This window comes from Lepidochelys kempii, chromosome 2 (assembly GCF_965140265.1).
Source record: "Lepidochelys kempii isolate rLepKem1 chromosome 2, rLepKem1.hap2, whole genome shotgun sequence".
NCBI classification, from domain to species: Eukaryota; Metazoa; Chordata; order Testudines; family Cheloniidae; genus Lepidochelys; species Lepidochelys kempii.
Genome location: NC_133257.1, coordinates 159,262,735 through 159,279,663, shown reverse-complemented (window position 1 = coordinate 159,279,663; position 16,929 = coordinate 159,262,735). Strand labels below are relative to the sequence as shown.

The 16,929-nt window shown below is 41.6% G+C and overlaps 1 protein-coding gene across 21 annotated transcripts in view; it reads left to right on the top strand.

The window, feature by feature from the left end:
• Window positions 1-16,929, top strand: part of LOC140907213 (poly(rC)-binding protein 3-like) — a 713,049-nt gene that overhangs the window by 641,078 nt on the left and 55,042 nt on the right. For 19 of the 21 annotated variants that reach the window (XM_073332635.1, XM_073332633.1, XM_073332636.1 and 16 more), the window contains 3 exons: window positions 8,178-8,201; window positions 8,305-8,337; window positions 12,589-12,705. In XM_073332635.1, coding sequence (XP_073188736.1) covers window positions 8,178-8,201; window positions 8,305-8,337; window positions 12,589-12,705 — 174 coding nt within the window. Of the gene's footprint in view, window positions 1-8,177; window positions 8,202-8,304; window positions 8,338-9,416; window positions 9,483-12,588; window positions 12,706-16,741; window positions 16,781-16,929 lie in introns of those variants that run through there. The other 2 variants (XM_073332630.1, XM_073332631.1) reach the window with 2 other exon arrangements.

The following is a 16,929-nucleotide window of genomic DNA, read 5'->3' as shown; positions in this document are numbered from 1 at the left end:
TTTGATATTTCATTTTCATTTTTCTGTTCACATTTTGGAAGATTTGTATTCTCGTGAATTTTGGAAGGCTGATTTTCTCGCCTAATGCCAACAGTAATGAGGTCAAGCACTGTGCAGTATGGTAAAGGCTTTTCCATGCAGCTTTGCCAATACCCCGCAGAACCAGCTCTGTGCCAATTCTGAGCATCATGTGCCCAATATAAAAGGACTCCAAGGAAGCATTTACACTGTACTGGAGAATTATTACATGACTTTAAAATGGTTTGGACTTGTACACAGCCAGTGTTAACAGGCTGTCTGAAACCCTGAAGATTCGCCATGAAGGGCCGAATTCAGATACGTATGGTATCAGCAGAAGGGTGTTGGATTTCAAAAAAGCAATTTAGGAGAAATTTAAAAATCAAGTGTGTAAGGTGGAATAGGAGGAAATATTCAAATCTGCCAGTCTGAAATAAGGCTAAGGCAGCCTACAAAACACTTTGAATAAGGCCCAGCAAGTTTCAATTCTTCGGTAAAAGAAGAATGTAAGCAACAAGAAGAGACTTGTGTGATTTCATAAGGGATTGCTCAAAGATCTGAGGTGAAAAAGAAACAAAGCTGTACTGGGAATAGCAAAGTGTGCAGGAAACCAAACAAGCATACAGGGAGTCAGTTAAAGCCTTCAGGGAAAAGTTAAAGATTGCAAAAATAAAAACTAGAAAGAGTTAATACAAGCCAGATGGGGTGAGGAGAACAAGAAGAGCATTTACCAATAGAGAGGGGGTACAGGCGGGAAAGAAAAATGGGAGAGAAAGTGGACCTGTTGTTACTAAATGATATGGGTTAATCAATCTGGGAGGGAAATAATGTGCAACATGTATGTTCAGTATGAGGGAGAAATCTGGAAAGCACAAAAGCTGAAAGAGAGCTGGTGTGATAATGGCTAGAAAGATTAGAACAACAAACATGAGTTTGATCGCTACATGGTGACACTGTAGTCAAAAATATGAGTGCAGTTTTGGGCTTCATCTAAAGAGTCATCTGGTCAATGGGACAGGGAGGCAATAGGTACCTCTCTCTATGGCTCTGGCGAAAGCATACCTGGAATACTGTACTCAGTTCTAGGTACTAGATCATGGGCAAGATGTTGGAAAATGGGAGCTCAAAGAAAAGCAAGGAAAAAAAAAAAGGTGGCTGAATAGATTGGGGAGAGAAATGCAAAGAGCTAATAACTTTGTTAAGTTATGATGAGGGAGAAAATAAGTTTGCAAATCTATGAAGAAAATAAACACCAAGAAGGGAATGTAATTTATTTTGAGTGATACAAGGAATTAGAACTAGAAATAATGGGATAAAATAATAAGTAATTGTAACAATAAAGGCTAAAGAAAAAGGAATTTTAGGTTAAACACTAGGGGAAACTGCCTGGTAGTGAGACTTATTAGTCTGTGAAACAGTCTCCTAAGGGAAGTGTTGGAAGCATCATTGCTTGGAATATTTAAAACGTATCTGGATAAAATACAAGCAAATGTACTATAGGGAACAATCCTGCAGTAGCAGGGGAAAATATCTGATGATCTAATAGGGCTTTTCTGTCTCTGACTTTTTGATGGGGTGAAACATTCCAACTCTATCCTCATAGTCACAGTATCGGTAAATTAGACAAGTGTACTTAGCAGCCACATTTTCGACTGTGGCCATTGATTTTGATTGTCTCAATTTTAGGGTGCCCCCCTTCAGATACCCTTGGACCTTTTTAGTGGTGCTGATCATCTTCAACAGCATTGACGTCAGCTAGAGTTGTGGGTGCTCAGCGCCTCTGAAAAAGGAGACCTACTGTGTCCCAGCAGGGCACACCTAACATCAGTGGCCGTCACGGTTCACAACAAAATTTTCTACAGTTGATTTTTTTTCATTACTATACTACTCACCCACACTTAAAGACACTAATACAGGCAAGATAAAAAACAAAGAGAACATTTCTCACTTTCATTCATTGTACACAGCACAGTCTCGCCTTCATGGACTTTTTTTTTTAACAGCAGAATAACCTGGAGCCTTTTTTTCCACACTTGTCTATATAATCCATCCCTGACAGGTCTGTAAAACAAAATATCACCAGCTCCTCTGTTATCATGAAATAAATAACCTCTTCTAATTTTAATCCATTTCACATTAATATGTAACATAAAAGAAAGTGTCTTTGAGAGTTGGCTTCTCAGCACGTTAATCCAAGGAGGAAAAATGCCAGCTAAGTCAATGTTCATTCTGTACTTTCTATTTCTTGTGAACACTGGCAAGGTATTTATGATTGATTGATTGTGCACTTCCTATACATAATTTCAGTGACAGCCCACAGTCCCTTACTACTTTGCCAGTCTGACAAAAGGGAGTGATTCATTGGAAGAGTGTTAGCAATCCAGACATTTTCTTATTGCCAGTGGCTGCTGCAACTTCCCAAAAACAAACCACGTGACAAACATTTCTTGTATCTGGTAAGCATGATATTCTGATCAGTACACAGATACAATGAATTGATATAAGCAGAAGGCACTGTTTCCATTGCTACTGATTTCGTACAGTGGGTGAGCACAGGGACTGTCATCACTAGTACCACCAGCACTGGAAGGAAGATAGTAGAAGGTTGCAGTAGATAACTGTGGTGAAATTTTATACAAATTACTAGCCTGCTAGCCAAATAGAAGTAGGATGTGTTATAAAACCTTCTGCAACACAAAAGGGTGGAATAGTGTCTTCTCTTTCAGAATGGCCATAACGTGTCAGTGAGCTGTAGAAACTGATGAAGGGTCTCAAGCATATGCCTTACTTTTAGCATAGGAGCAGTCCCATTGAAGACCTTGTTGAATTGAGGTTTTAAGTATCAGATGTTGAATACATAAACATGGATCACCAGTTAACATGACTGACTCAGTCATTCGTTCTTTCAAGGTAGATGAACTGAGTGATGGCACATGTAATTTACTGTCTTTTTTTCAGGTACATTAATAGTTGGCTTTATACAGGGCTTAATCCTGATGTCTTTGCTGGTGCAAAATTAATATCAAAGTGCAACAGTAGCAACCTGCGTAATAAAGGCTTTGGGATGTTGCTTGTAGTTTGTCAAATGCTTTGGGATGAAAGCATAAATGTATGATATTATTGTGACTTTTAAAATGGTTTTCACGTCCATAAATGAATTTAGATTACGGCTCCTGTCAGATTAGTGTTTCAACAACACTGTAAAGTTGGTGGCAGGATTTTATAACAGAGTGATCACTGGTTTATTGTGAGGACTGTTTTTTACTCCCGAGATTGATGGTGCTATAATGATTATTAAACTGGCAATATTTAGAAAAATGATGGAACTTCACACATCATGTTCGCAGTCTAAAGGTTACTCTTTATGCCAAGCTTTGTTACCACTTGTTAAGCTTCCTGTTTTTTTTTAACATGACTAATTTGTTTTCCTTTCTATGCAGAAGACATAACTATTAGCTGATTAGGGAAATAGCTCTCTCTCTCATACAGTTTGACTGAGTATTTCAGAAACCCAGATTTGTCAGTTGCACTGTCAAGATCTCTGTCAACCACTTGGATTGTAAGGAGTTGGTTTTTGTTTTAATTTTTCTGTTCCATTAGCAATAGGGTGGCATAGGTAATGCGTTCTGTTTTGTGCTAAGACCCTGTGCCTCTGGATTGCTCATTTGGCATGGAACTCATCCTATATCTAATCCATCATGTGAATTAGGTGTGAAAATAATAGTGTGTGTCTACCTCTTAGCATTAAGTAAACTATCCCTCATTTTTAACATTGATTTTCCTTCTATTGCCCATTGAAATGATGACTAAGTAATTGAAAATTTAAAAAACCACGTATCCAGTATACTTTTCATAGAACAAACCAATGACTGGCAACATTTTCCATTTTCTAGTAACATATGGCTTTATACAGAGTTTGCATTGTGTCATTTTTGTTACATTTATAACTACTTAGACACAGTTTAGGGTACATCAACAGTACGAAATTATTTTGAAATTATTCTATTTGAATTTTCAGAAGCGATTTTATACATTCGGTCTTCTGTGTCCCCACTAAAGCGTGTGAATTTGGCAGAGTGCATCCACAGTACCGAGGCTAGCATTGAATGTTGGAGCGGTGCACTATGGGTAGCTATCCCACAGTTCCCGCAGTCCACGCCGCCCATTGGAATTCTGGGTTAAGCTCCCAGTGCATGATGGGGCAAAAACATTCTCGCGAGTGTTTCTGGGTGTGTGTCGTCAGCCGCTCTTCCCTTTGTGAAAGCTATGGCAGACAATTGTTTTACACCTTTTTGGCATCCAGACACCATACTGCTTTCAGCAGACAGTGCACCACTGCTCTCCTGCTACTATGAATCCACCTCGCATTTCCTCTCGTCTTCCTATGTAATCTCTAGTATCTACTCTTTCCCTTCCTCATTGAACGCTTCCGCTGCCAACTCTGCTCAGCCACCGTGAACCGAGCAGCACAGCTTCCTCCGCCAACTCTGCTCTCCCGCTCTTGCTGCGCTACCGAGCTTCTCCATGTTGTCTGTCCTGGGCTCCCGCCTCCGTGAAAGCTACAGAAGACAACCATTTCCCACCTTTTTTCAGCTATCGTGAACCGAACAGCACCTCTTCCGCTGCCACTCTGCTCTCCTACGTTTCATGCCATTTTTCCAGGATTACCCGTGCAGGCACCATAGCTATGGAGCCCGTTCAGATCTCCACTGTAGTTTTGACCGTTGTAAATACCTCACACATTATCCAGCAGTATGTGCAGTACCTGCAAAACTGGGCGAGGAAGCGACGACAGCACGATTACTATACTGATGAGGACATGGACACAGACATTCCTAGAAGCACGGCATGTGGCGATTGGGAGATCCTGGTAGTGTTGGGCCAGGTTCGTGCCGTGGAACGCTGATTCTGGGCCCTGGAAACAAGCACAGACTGGTGGGACCACATAGTGTTGAAGGTATGGGATGATTCCCAGTGGCTGCGAAACTTTCGTATGCATAGGGCCACTTTCATGGAACTTTGTGACTTGCTGTGCCCTGCCCTGAAGCTCAAAGACACCAAAATGAAAGCAGCCCTCACAGTTGAGAAGCAAGTGGCCATAGCCCTGTAGAAGCTTGCAACGCCCGACAGCTACTGGTCATTCGGGAATCAGTTTGGAGTGGGCAAATCTACTGTGGGGGCTGCTGTGCTGCAAGTAGCCAACACAATCATTGACCAGCTGCTATCAAGGGTGGTGACTTTGGGAAATGTGCAGACCATTGTGGATGGGTTTAATGCGTTGGGGTTCCCTAACTGCAGCGGGGCGATAGACAGAACGAATATCCCTATCTTGGCCCTGGAATACTGGGGCAGCCAATACATAAACTGCAAAGGGTACTTTTCCATGATGCTGCAAGCACTGGTGGATCACAAAGGATGTTTCACCGACATCAACGTGGGATGGCCGGAAAAGGTGCATGATGCTCACATCTTCAGGAACTCTGGTCTGATTGAACAGCTGCAGGAAGGGACTTACTTCCCAGACCGGAAAATTACTGTTGGGGATGTTGAAATTCCTATAGTTATCCTCGGGGACCCAGCCTACCCCTTAATGCCATGGCTTATGAAACCGTACACAGGCACCCTGGACAGTAGTAAGGAGCAGTTCAACTGTAGGCTGAGCAAGTGCAGAATGGTGGTAGAATGTGCTTTTGGATGTTTGAAAGCGCGCTGGTGCAGTTTACTGACTTGGTTAGATCTCAGCACAATATTGCTCCACAATATCTGTGAGAGTAAAGGGGAGACATTTATGGTGGGGTGGGAGGTTGAGGCAACTCGCCTGGTGGCCAGTTTCGCACAGCCAGACAAGAGGGCGATTAGAAGAGCGCAGCAGGGTGCACTTCGTATCAGAGAAGCTTTGAAAGCCGGTTTCATGACTGGCCAGGGTACGGTGTGACAGTTGTGTTTGTTTCTTTTAAAAAAAGAAAAGGAGTACTTGTGGCACCTTAGAAACTAACCAAATAAATTGGTTAGTCTCTAAGGTGCCACAAGTACTCCTTTTCTTTTTGCGAATACAGACTAACATGGCTGTTACTCTGAAACGTTTCTTTTAAAGTTACCCCCCCCATATATATATATATATGAACGAATCAAGTTTGACAAACCAGAAAACCCAATATGAGACCCATTCTCCAAATTAGCTAAAGAACCCTCTGATTTCTATCTGAGCAAAAAAAAAAAAAAAAAAGGCTTCCCTATCAGAATTAAAAATATATGCTGTTTCTGATCTTTATGTGAATTTGGCTTTGCTGGAGAGAGGACTGGTGCTGACAAACTTAGAGCTGTCAATTCATCCCAGAGAAAGAACTTTTTCTTTTGGCTTGCTTATATGGTCCAAAAATATCTGGGAATTTAGGAACTTCATTATTAAATAGATTTTCCTCCTTTTTTCATAGACTATCAGCCTCATACATTCCTGGTCAAGATGGACTACTGGACTGCTAAAAACCTAAATAGTAATTTTTGTGTGTACATAGATATAGATTCATACACTCCTGAAGTCTATATATATGTACAGATTATTAGATATACTAGTGCAAGGTACTTAACACTTAAGCTAACACAATAACAAGCAAAATAACACTTATATAAATATACTAGCATATAGGTCGACTCCACACAACACACAAAATTGTGTTTCCACAGAGCACATAAGAAGCCCATCTGAATACAGTCCAGCACTATATGAGAATGAAGTAGAGTTTCCAGGCAGCTAATAGGAGGAGCAATAAAGAAGAAAACAAAAACAAGTGAGGTACATTTTGAGAATAAGTCTGAGGATTTCCAGGTTCAGCAGCAGTCAGCGTAGAGGCAGACTGGGGTCTTCATGGCCTTGTTCATCAATGTACTTAACTTCAGCATGTACTTAACTTTAAGCATGTGCTTGTGTCCCATCAACATGAATGGGATTTAAGCACATGTTGAAGCAGCTTGCTAAATTGGAACTTCTCCACTCACAGAACATCTGCAGCTGTCCTCAGTGTTGTGGATGTGGTTAGAAGAGCCACAAGCCCTAACTGCTTCATTTTGGATCTGTATACATTATTCATTGGAAAAAAGAACTTCCACAAGGTCACTGCACCAGCCTTGAAATGTGGAGATGAATTTAGTAGCCTTTTGTCATAAAATGAGCCTTTTTCACAGGAAAAAGTAATGGATAGCCATTTCTTAAATCTACTCTGGTGGTTGTGATTCAGAACAAGTCAGGGGAAAGTACTAGCTGCAGATCAGCTCTCCAGATCAGATTAATCATGTCTAACTCTTTTTAACCAGTGGAAGCGGATTTTGGAGACTAACCACAGAATATGAGCTTTTTCCTTGGCTGGTCTCATCTCCAACAGTTGTTTTTCAGTCTTGGATCAAACTTGTGCAACTAGCACAATGCTCATGGTGTTCATTTTATGGTTATTAGCTTCCATTTTGCTTCCCTACTGCTTGTGTGTGCCTAGTTTAAAACACATGGATGTGATCAGAACTCCCATTGCATGTCTGAAGGTTTTTTTCTGGACTTTTTATACGACTCCACGTCAGATTTTAATAACCCGTTAGCCATCCTCAGAGTGTCTAACAGCTGATTAGAAATCACTGGTTTGGGAAGCTGTCACTGGAGGGATTGAGAAGGACGGGCCAGCAGTTGTTTATACAATAACTCCTGATCTCACCATTAATCCACTTCTGTCCATTACTTGCTGAAAAGAGCACAAGTGTCTGCCTTCAAAGAGATCACCATTGAATGTGAAGGCTGTATCTTCCCAATTTTCCCAGAATATTGTTCAGCTCAGTTCTGAATCTCTTATTCCCCAAAATAAGATCTCGGTATTTACAGTGACAGTTTGCTGCATTAGCTCAGGGCTACTTTCGAGGCAGTGGGGCTTCCTTCATGACAGCAGTAAACTCTTGTGTGTCATTTATTTATATTGCAATAGGAGCTCTTAGTTCATTCCTTCTTATAATGCATATTTGTATGGACTAAAAATGTAGCTATTGTGAAATGTGGCTGGTCTGTCCTGCCCACCTTTGTTTTCAGAATGAACTTTATAGTGAAATATTGTTTAATTAACATTTTCTTCTTTTTGTTCTCATAAATATTCACTTACTGTGTTGTTTTTTTCCTGTTCCAGGAGGTTGGGAGCATTATTGGAAAGGTCAGTAATTTACTTTAAGAATTATTTTTTTAATTCATGTCTCAATATCCTATATCAATTGACCACTGCAATAGGGACTAATTTTTCCCCATTTGTTTAACAGAAAGGGGAGACAGTTAAGAAGATGAGGGAGGAGGTAAGAGAGAAACTTTGATGTCTTTATTTCTTTCTGTCAGAGTAGAACTAGATGTGTATGGAATAACAGTGCCACCAGGTGGCTGGAAAGATTAATACCAACTATTTATTATTATATGTGGTGTTGTTTTAATACATAAGCCAAAATTAAACAGTTTTTATTAATATAAGCTTCCCATAAAGCTGTCTCAGGTTTTTTGTCTTCTTTAAAGGAAACTAAAAGTGGATAATTTCTACAGCACTGTGCCTGTAACCCTATTGTCTCAGAGCTTATTTAGTCAGTAGGGTTCTAAGTGTCACAGAAACTCTTAGGGTTCTATTCTCCCACTAACTCACATTCATGGAGTTTGGTTCCAGAGCTGAATTTTCCAAAGGTTAGGATTATGGGTGGGTGTTGAATACAGGGATTTGGATTGACACATTATAGGAGGTGGGGGCCATCCAAAAAGTCTGGCTGTCTCTCAGAGCTGGAGTGGTCCATGTGGTACAGGCTCATCTCTTACCACTCCCTTTGTCAACACTTGGCGATAAGAAGATAAACCTGCAAACTGGAGACATCATACCTGTTGTAAAGATGCAAAAAAGGCACCTTTTCCCCCATTCCTGGAGTTTAGATTTATAAACAAAAAGACAGGTTTCAGAGGAACAGCCGTGTTAGTCTGTATTCGCAAAAAGAAAAGGAGTACTTGTGGCACCTTAGAGACTAACCAATTTCTGATGAAGTGAGCTGTAGCTCACGAAAGCTCATGCTCAAATAAATTGGTTAGTCTCTAAGGTGCCACAAGTACTCCTTTTCTTTAAACAAAAAGATTAATTCAAAGCTGATATCACATAAATCTCACTCCAAATCAACTCCCTAGGCTTGGCTGCTCATAGGTTTACTTTCCAATCAGCTGATCTGTCCCAGACCCTAAATCTCCTACTTCAGGGCTTCAGCCAGTCACTTGTAGGGGCCAGGAAATGTTTCCCCCTGCTACTTCCCCACTTCCCCCCATGTATTCTTGCTGTTGGGTTTTGTTTGTTTTTCATGGTGTTGTTTTTTGTCTTTGTTGTTGTTTTGTTTTGTTTGTGGCATCAAAGATGGCTACAGCTGGAGCTGGGACACTGCACTGTGTGGACTGAAGCTCTGAGCATTCTTTCTCTCAGGTGCTTGGCTGGCTGGTTCTTGCTCACACATTCAGGGTCTATCTGATCCCATATGCAGGGTTGAGAAGGAATTTTCCCTTCAGTCAGATTGGCAGTGACCTGGGGGAGAGGAGTTGCTCTCCTCTGCAATGTGGAGTCAGATTCTGTGCCAGGATTATCTGGGTATATCTCAGTCAGTTCTCTGCCATTGCAGGGGCCTTGGGTATTAGTGCACGTTGGTCCCTCCTGTTTTCTGCTGTGGCACATAACAGCTTAGTCTCCTGAGAGCTGTAACATATTAGTCTAATTTCAGTTGTTGGTTTTAATGTGCAGGTGCTCAGTGGTATTGGTGGTCTGTGATATACAGGAGGTCAGATTTGATCTGGTGGTCCCTTCTGGCCTTAAATTCTCGGACTCTAGCTACCGGTCCTCAGAGGTCTACCCCACCTTTCTTATACTCAGGATGGAGTCTAAAAAGTCACATCTGCCCCACTGAGTCAGCAGAAACTAACCTGCAGCTCCCTGCAGGGTTCCATTGCCTGTTAAAAGGATGAGGCAATCTACCTTTTTGAAAGTAAAAAATTCAGTTATACAGAGAATGTACCGAGAATTGTTTAATTTAGTTTTAGGGTTTCAGCAGTGCATATTCTGCCAGTTGCTTTGTTAGGCACTTGTAGAAAGTCTCCCTTAAGGAAATTTTAAAACATGCGGTGTAGAAGAATACTCTGATATGCCCTTTCAATACATGCACTGAAGAGTTTCTTTTCAGCCAGACTGATGTCAGAGCTCTCTTTTTGCAGACACAACTTTCACCCATGTGTTGACTCATTAAATACAGGTAACAGGTTTCAGAGTGGTAGCCATGTTAGTCTGTATCAGCAAAAACAACGAGGAGTACTTGTGGAGTAAGGTGCCACAAGTACTCCTTGTTGTTTTTGTAAATACAGGTATTTATTTAGATTTATGAAAGAAGTAAGTGGTGTGTTTCTGATGCTCCAGATGCCCCTGATTTTCATTAAACAAACAATAATCAGTTAATCAAAATGAATTGCTGGTGCTAATCTTATTGTTCCCACCAACAGGCAGCTAGAGCTCCACTCACTCAGATTTGTGCCCACAGGTGAGTGCAAAACTGTGGGCACAGATTTTGTGTGTGCATGTTGAATCTACAAAAGAGAAACCCCCTCTCCCCTGTAACTCTTTTTCTGAAAACTTATTCCCTGGTCCCTGCAATCGAACCTGTTAGGTGTAAAAAAATAATTTGTCTCATTTTTTCACAATATATGGAAATTTTCCTCCTTATGCTCCTGAGGACACTAGAAGCACACCTTCTAATTTTTGGTATTAAGGGGTTGATTTAAAAAAGAATAAGGGCAAAGAGTATCTGGGATAAACATGATATGGAGACATATCATCTTAGTCCTCAAACTCTGAAGTGAATGTTGTATACATAGTAAAAAGGAAATTACATATAATTCCTGTAACTGATCGCTTTCTTTTGTGCTTTCCTTTAAAGAAATAGAACACAATTATTTCTATCTAGGCTTTTCTGGCAGATGTCATGATAGCAAATAACACACCATATTTTGAGGAGTGGCACTTGGGCTGTCTGTGTCATTCTCTAAGCTACCAGCGGCCTGGCACAGCCTAACTGATATGTCTCCAGAAAACTACAGTCCAGTGAAATTCCTTTCACTTCATGGATAAGGCTGCCAAAAAATACTGGCATCCCTACTGCTTTCCTTTAGAATGTAACCTCTCCGATTCAATCATTTTGACATGACTGAAAGCCTAACAAGAGTTAAATGATCTTTTGCCATGTGTGATTTTCGGAAAACATTGGATACAATGATGCATAGTGGGACGGTCTTTCACATAAACTGTTCCGACCTTGCTCGCATAAAAAGTACTTTCATTAACGTTAGGCGTATATTCTAAATATTGTCAAGGTGAGTAACCCCTGAACGCACCGATCCTCTGAGCAGCTCTGCATAGGCAGACTCCTGTGCCCACACAGAACCCCACCGAAGCAGAGGAGCTGATTGTAAGATTCCACCCTAAGGAGCTTGTTTTGTGTTTGATAACTGAAGCCAGACACTTTGAACTAGCTTAAAACTAGGCCTCGCCACTGATTAAACACTGATGTATGATTAGTGTGTATCTGGAAATCCCCTCGCCCTTTCCCCCACCAAGGTGGATTCACAACTCTCCAGTCCACCTGTCAGACAAAAGTAGATTAAGTACCGGCAGCCCTTGCCTCTTCACAGACATTTAGAATATACCTGTCAGGAGATTCAGTGACAGGACGATTTTGCCATTAGTACGCCTTGTTGTTATATTTGGTTGCTGTCATGTAGAGAGGCAAAATACACAAAACTGGTTCAATAGCAGTAAGTGCGGGAATAAAAAGAAATTACACAGTCTTGGTCTTTCCTGAACCATCTGGGTCTGATTCTCATTACATTAAGGAGTCTGTGTAATACATTTATACCCACTTTAAGGGGCATCTGTCTCACCAGAGTGATAAAAAGGGGCCATGGTGTAAATGAGAATCAGGTTCCTATTTCCTTCTTGCTGGCTCTTCCTCTTAAAGAGACATGACTGTGTTTCTGCACTGGTATCTTACAGTTACTGCTGGATGATTCTTTAGTAAGTGTGTTCAGTACACATTAATTTACCTAATTTGTATGAGTTTGTACAAAGCGCTCATTAGAATAATTTAGTCTAGGATGTAAATTAAAGACCTATAAAATATGGCCCGTAGTTCTAGTTACCCTGTTTATTCAGAAAACTGGAGCCCCACCTAGACAGACCATTTTCAGGTGAATAGTCTGGATCCAGTCCAGATATGAAATTATTTATTTTTATTTTTAGTTGATGCTTGCTAAATAGAAATTTCAAATGCCCACAATTCTGGTTTTAGTCCTATTCAAGTTTACTCCTGTACGTAGGAAAGAGAGAATGAAAGAATTTATTTTACAGTTGTTACTTTCAATTACTTAGGTGCTGCTCACCAACTGTGGTGAAGAGAGCCATATACGTACCTAGCTAGACAGACAAGTAGAATCCTCCCTATTTTGCATCCCAAAAGAAAACGTACTTTAAAAATATTTGTTCTTGTTGACAGAGTGGTGCTCGAATCAATATTTCAGAAGGTTCCTGTCCAGAAAGAATTGTGACAATAACAGGCCCAACAGATGCAATTTTTAAGGCTTTTTCTATGATTGCATTAAAATTTGAAGAGGTAAGCAAATAAAATACATTTTTCTCTCTTCAAGTTGGAGTACAAATATTGTCTGAATTTTCTCATGTTTGCTTTAATGCTAAATATAATTTGTTTAATGCTCTATTTAATAGCAATGAAAGTGGTTATGTTTTTATAAATGCTTTTGGCAGTAATACTGGAAGAGAAATAATGGGTCAATTTACAAGCTGTTTGATCATTTCTTTTGCTTTTCGTAGACTTTAGGGAAAAGCAATTGCTTCCAGTAATGTGCTCTAATGGTGGAAAAAGTGTCTTGGAAATTTCTGGTCCCATTGTGGATTTGATTTGAAAAGAATAATTGCATAATTTATAACTCGGTTTCAGTGTGAATCAGCTTGATAGTGATGTAAATTTTTTATATCAAAAAGAGTATAGATTTCATTCAACTGGAAGATTTTTTAAAAATTATTAAAAGCAAAATATATCATTGCCAATTACCGTATTTAGACTTCAGATTTTAAAATACAATAAATACACTGAAAATAAATAAGCCAAAATAGAGCTTCTCTAGTGTTAAACGTATGCAGCCATGTACATACACCGCTGGATGACATCAGCTTTCACAGGGCAAGTAGAATTAGACGTGCCCAGTACTGGGGTGGGAAACCTCCATGAAAGACCCCAGGGGGCTGTAGAAAGTGGTGGGTGGTACTAATACACTAAGGGTGCTCTTCTCTCTGCATCAGTGTGATGAACTGAAATACCGCATCATGGTGTTAGAAGGCGCCATCTTTCAGATGAGATGTAAAACTGAGGCCTTGTCACATGTGGTGAATAATATTCTTGTAGCACTTTTCTCAAAAGCAAGGAGGCATTTTAGCTAAACTTCAACCCAGACAATTACATTCTGCCTAAGTTCCCCAGTCAGTTTCAATATACATGTTTGCTTTCTTCACTTCCTCCCCTAAACTACTGGGAACAGCTCCTGCATGCTATTAAATAGTTGCCATATTCCAAGAGAATTATGAAACACTTTGGTATCTTCTATGAGGAAAGGGCTCCATAAGGGCCCTATCCTGGAAAGTGCTGAGGGATACCTACAAGGAGCTAGTCACTCCCAATCCGAGTCCGGCCTCATAACTAAGACATCATTAAATGCTCTGTACCTAACGAAGGGCAAGAAAGTTGAGGTTTCAGCATTTGAGATATTTCATTTATTGACTCTCTTGTATTTTAGGTGATAGGTTTGTATCTTAATGTGGCAGTTCTTAGTCAAAAAGGTCATTTACATTCATTGCAGCTACAGTAGCTGTGCATTATGTTATAAAATACCCACATTTGCTTCAAATGTAATTTGCCACGTTTTGATTTAAAAGCCGGGCTTGAATGACGTCTACATCATGCAACCAGTTCTGTTCGCTGTAATTATTTTGAAAGGTCCCCAGGGATAAAAATGGAATATTGGAGAACTATAACTCTGGGAGGCATAACAAAGTACTTGTTCTCACAAATTGCAAATGAGCTATAGACATATCATGTGCCGCTGTTTTAATACATATCACGCCTTTCTGTTTTACATTTCTTCAGCCATTTATTTGAACCATAAATCAGAATATTGTTTTCTTGCATTTCTCTATAAAATACTTTTATTCTCCCTTTCAGTATTGCTAACAGCATAACTATGGCGTAACAACCCAGAAGTGTGGCTGTACGGGAAGGTATAAATTGCTCGCCAAAGAAAACTCTTTTTCAATGCGCTCTCAGGGCATAAATCCTGTTTAGAGAAAAAGCTGGCAAACTCTAATGCGCCTTAAGAAATGCTGGGTCTGGGTTTGTGTGAAGACCCTTTTTCAGGCTAAAATTATACTTCATGTAGAGTGGGAGAGAAGAGAGAGAAATGAGAGTTGTCCTTGTTAAATGTTTGCTGCTTCAAAGTTTGTAATAATAATTTACATATTTCTGGAAGCCCCAACTAGATATCATGGCTCTATTGCACTAGGTGTTGTCCAGATATTAAGTAAATATACAGTCCGTGTCCCAGTGTGGGTCATCTTCCCAACCCTCTGAGCTGCTGCAGAGTGGCATTTTTGGAATGGGGCAGAACAGGGTATGCACAGGCGTGTGCCATGCTGGTGATTCCACATAGTTAAAAAATTCAGTGGCAGAGCCAGGATCCTGCCCTGGTTGAGGATAGTACAGTAATCCCAGTGTCATTTGGCTGAGGGTGAGCAAATTGAGTCATTCATTTCACCAGTCGCATGAATATTCACCTAGCATAGTTTAAGATTTTTAGTAATATTTTTGTTTAATTGCTATTCAGTCACCCATCTATTCTCTGCTGTTGCATACCATGGCCTTGGAAGGAGAGGTGAGAAGAAACCCTCCCCTCCCCTAGCCTTGAGAAGGGGTATGTGTATAGGGGGCGGGGAGATAGGCATACCACCAGTAGCTGCTTTGGTTTGTTTTTCTTCAATGTATTATGTCAGAAGATGGCCACATGTTCTCATGTGACCTCTCGGCATAAAGAAAATAGCTTTAAAAGGTGTAGACGGTGACATTCAGTTCTTCTCAGAGTACTCTAAGCACTTCCAGTTCTCAGTTTATCAGTGTCAAATCAATGGAAACCGGTGACTCACTGAGGTCTTCCTTTTTCAACTGAGGAACTTTTTTGAAGAAAAAAAAAAAAAGTGTGGTAGCTAACTTCATTTAGTTCATGTGACATCACACGCCCCTTAACACAGAGTGTGGCAGGTTTGACATTGTTACAACCATGTTAGCTATTTGTGTTTGTAGCTAGAGCTCCTCCATAGCGTTAGCCAGCTAAGCCACATTAAAATACAATTTGTCCTGTATACAGTAGAGTTCAAATGTGTTTGCTAACACCTTGGGGGGAGGGGGTGAACCACCTTTCGTCCCAGTCATTTGTACTCTAGTAGCACGTAAGCGCCACAAGAGTGGACCCGACTCTCTTGTGCTAGGCACCGTACAAATCCATAACCGCAGCAACATGGTCCTTGCCACAAAGAACAACTCCATGATCTTCAGCAGGGCTGTACAGGATTTCACCCTGACTGTGTTTTAGATGATCACTGGATAAATGATCATCCCAACCCAAACCTATAGAAAATGAGCATAAGACGTTTCCTGATAAGAGCTAATAACTGTTCACCCTTTTATGGTTTTGAGTAGCTTGTTCTAAATCAGGGGTGGGCAAACTTTTTGGCCCAAGGGCCACATCAGGGTGCAAAACTGTATGGAGGGCTGGTAGGGAAGGCTGTGCCTCCCAAAACAGCCTAGCCCCCGCCCCCTATCTGCCCCTCCCACTTCCCACACCCTGACTGTCCCCCTCAGAACCCCCGACCATCCAACCCCCCCTGCTCCTTGTCCCCTGACTGCCCCCTCCTGGGATCCCCTGCCCCAAACTGCCCCCCCCAGGATTCCACCCCCTATCCAATCCCCCCTGCTCCCTGCCCCTGACTGCCCCGACCTATCCACACCCCTGCCCCGTGACAGGCCCCTTGGACTCCCATGCCCTATCCAATCCCCCCTGTTCCCTGACCCCTGACCACCCCAGAACCTCCATCCCATCCAACCGCCCCCTGGTCCCTGTCCCCTGACGGCCTCCTGGGACCTCCCGCCCCTAACCACCCCTGCTCCCTGTCCCCTGACTGCGCCCCGGATCCCCCTACCCAACCTTTCCACCACCGCATGCGCGCCGCCTCCACCCCCTTACCATGCCGCTCAGAGCGGCAGGAGCTTGCAGCCCCACTGCCTGCGCGGCGGCTTGGCTGAGTGGGAGGGGAAACAGCGGGGGAGGGGCCAGGGGCGAGCCTCGGGGGCCAGGCAGGACGGTCCTGCGGGCCGGAGTTTGCCCATCTCTGTTCTAAATCGAAATCCATCCATCCATCAAGTTGGCTAAAATCATTCATAAGTCGTTACCCTCTGGAGCAAGGCAGTCCTTTTCCTTAATGCCCAGAGCCTCACCCACGGATGCTTTTGGGCAGAATAAACTATGATAACATTTTTTTGTCTTTGTACTATCCGTCCGTCACTAAGTTCTGTGGATTGCTTCTGACACAGTGAGGTGCACTGGTGGTTGAACAAAATGCTCTTGGTAAGTGAATACCAGCTCAATGCTGTTTTTTTTGCTTTCAAGATAAAGTTATGTGAAATCTTCATTTCAACACCACAGGTACCTAACTGGGGAGAAACACATCCCGGGAGGACATGAGAGCCCTCAAACAACCCCGCCTTTCTAATACC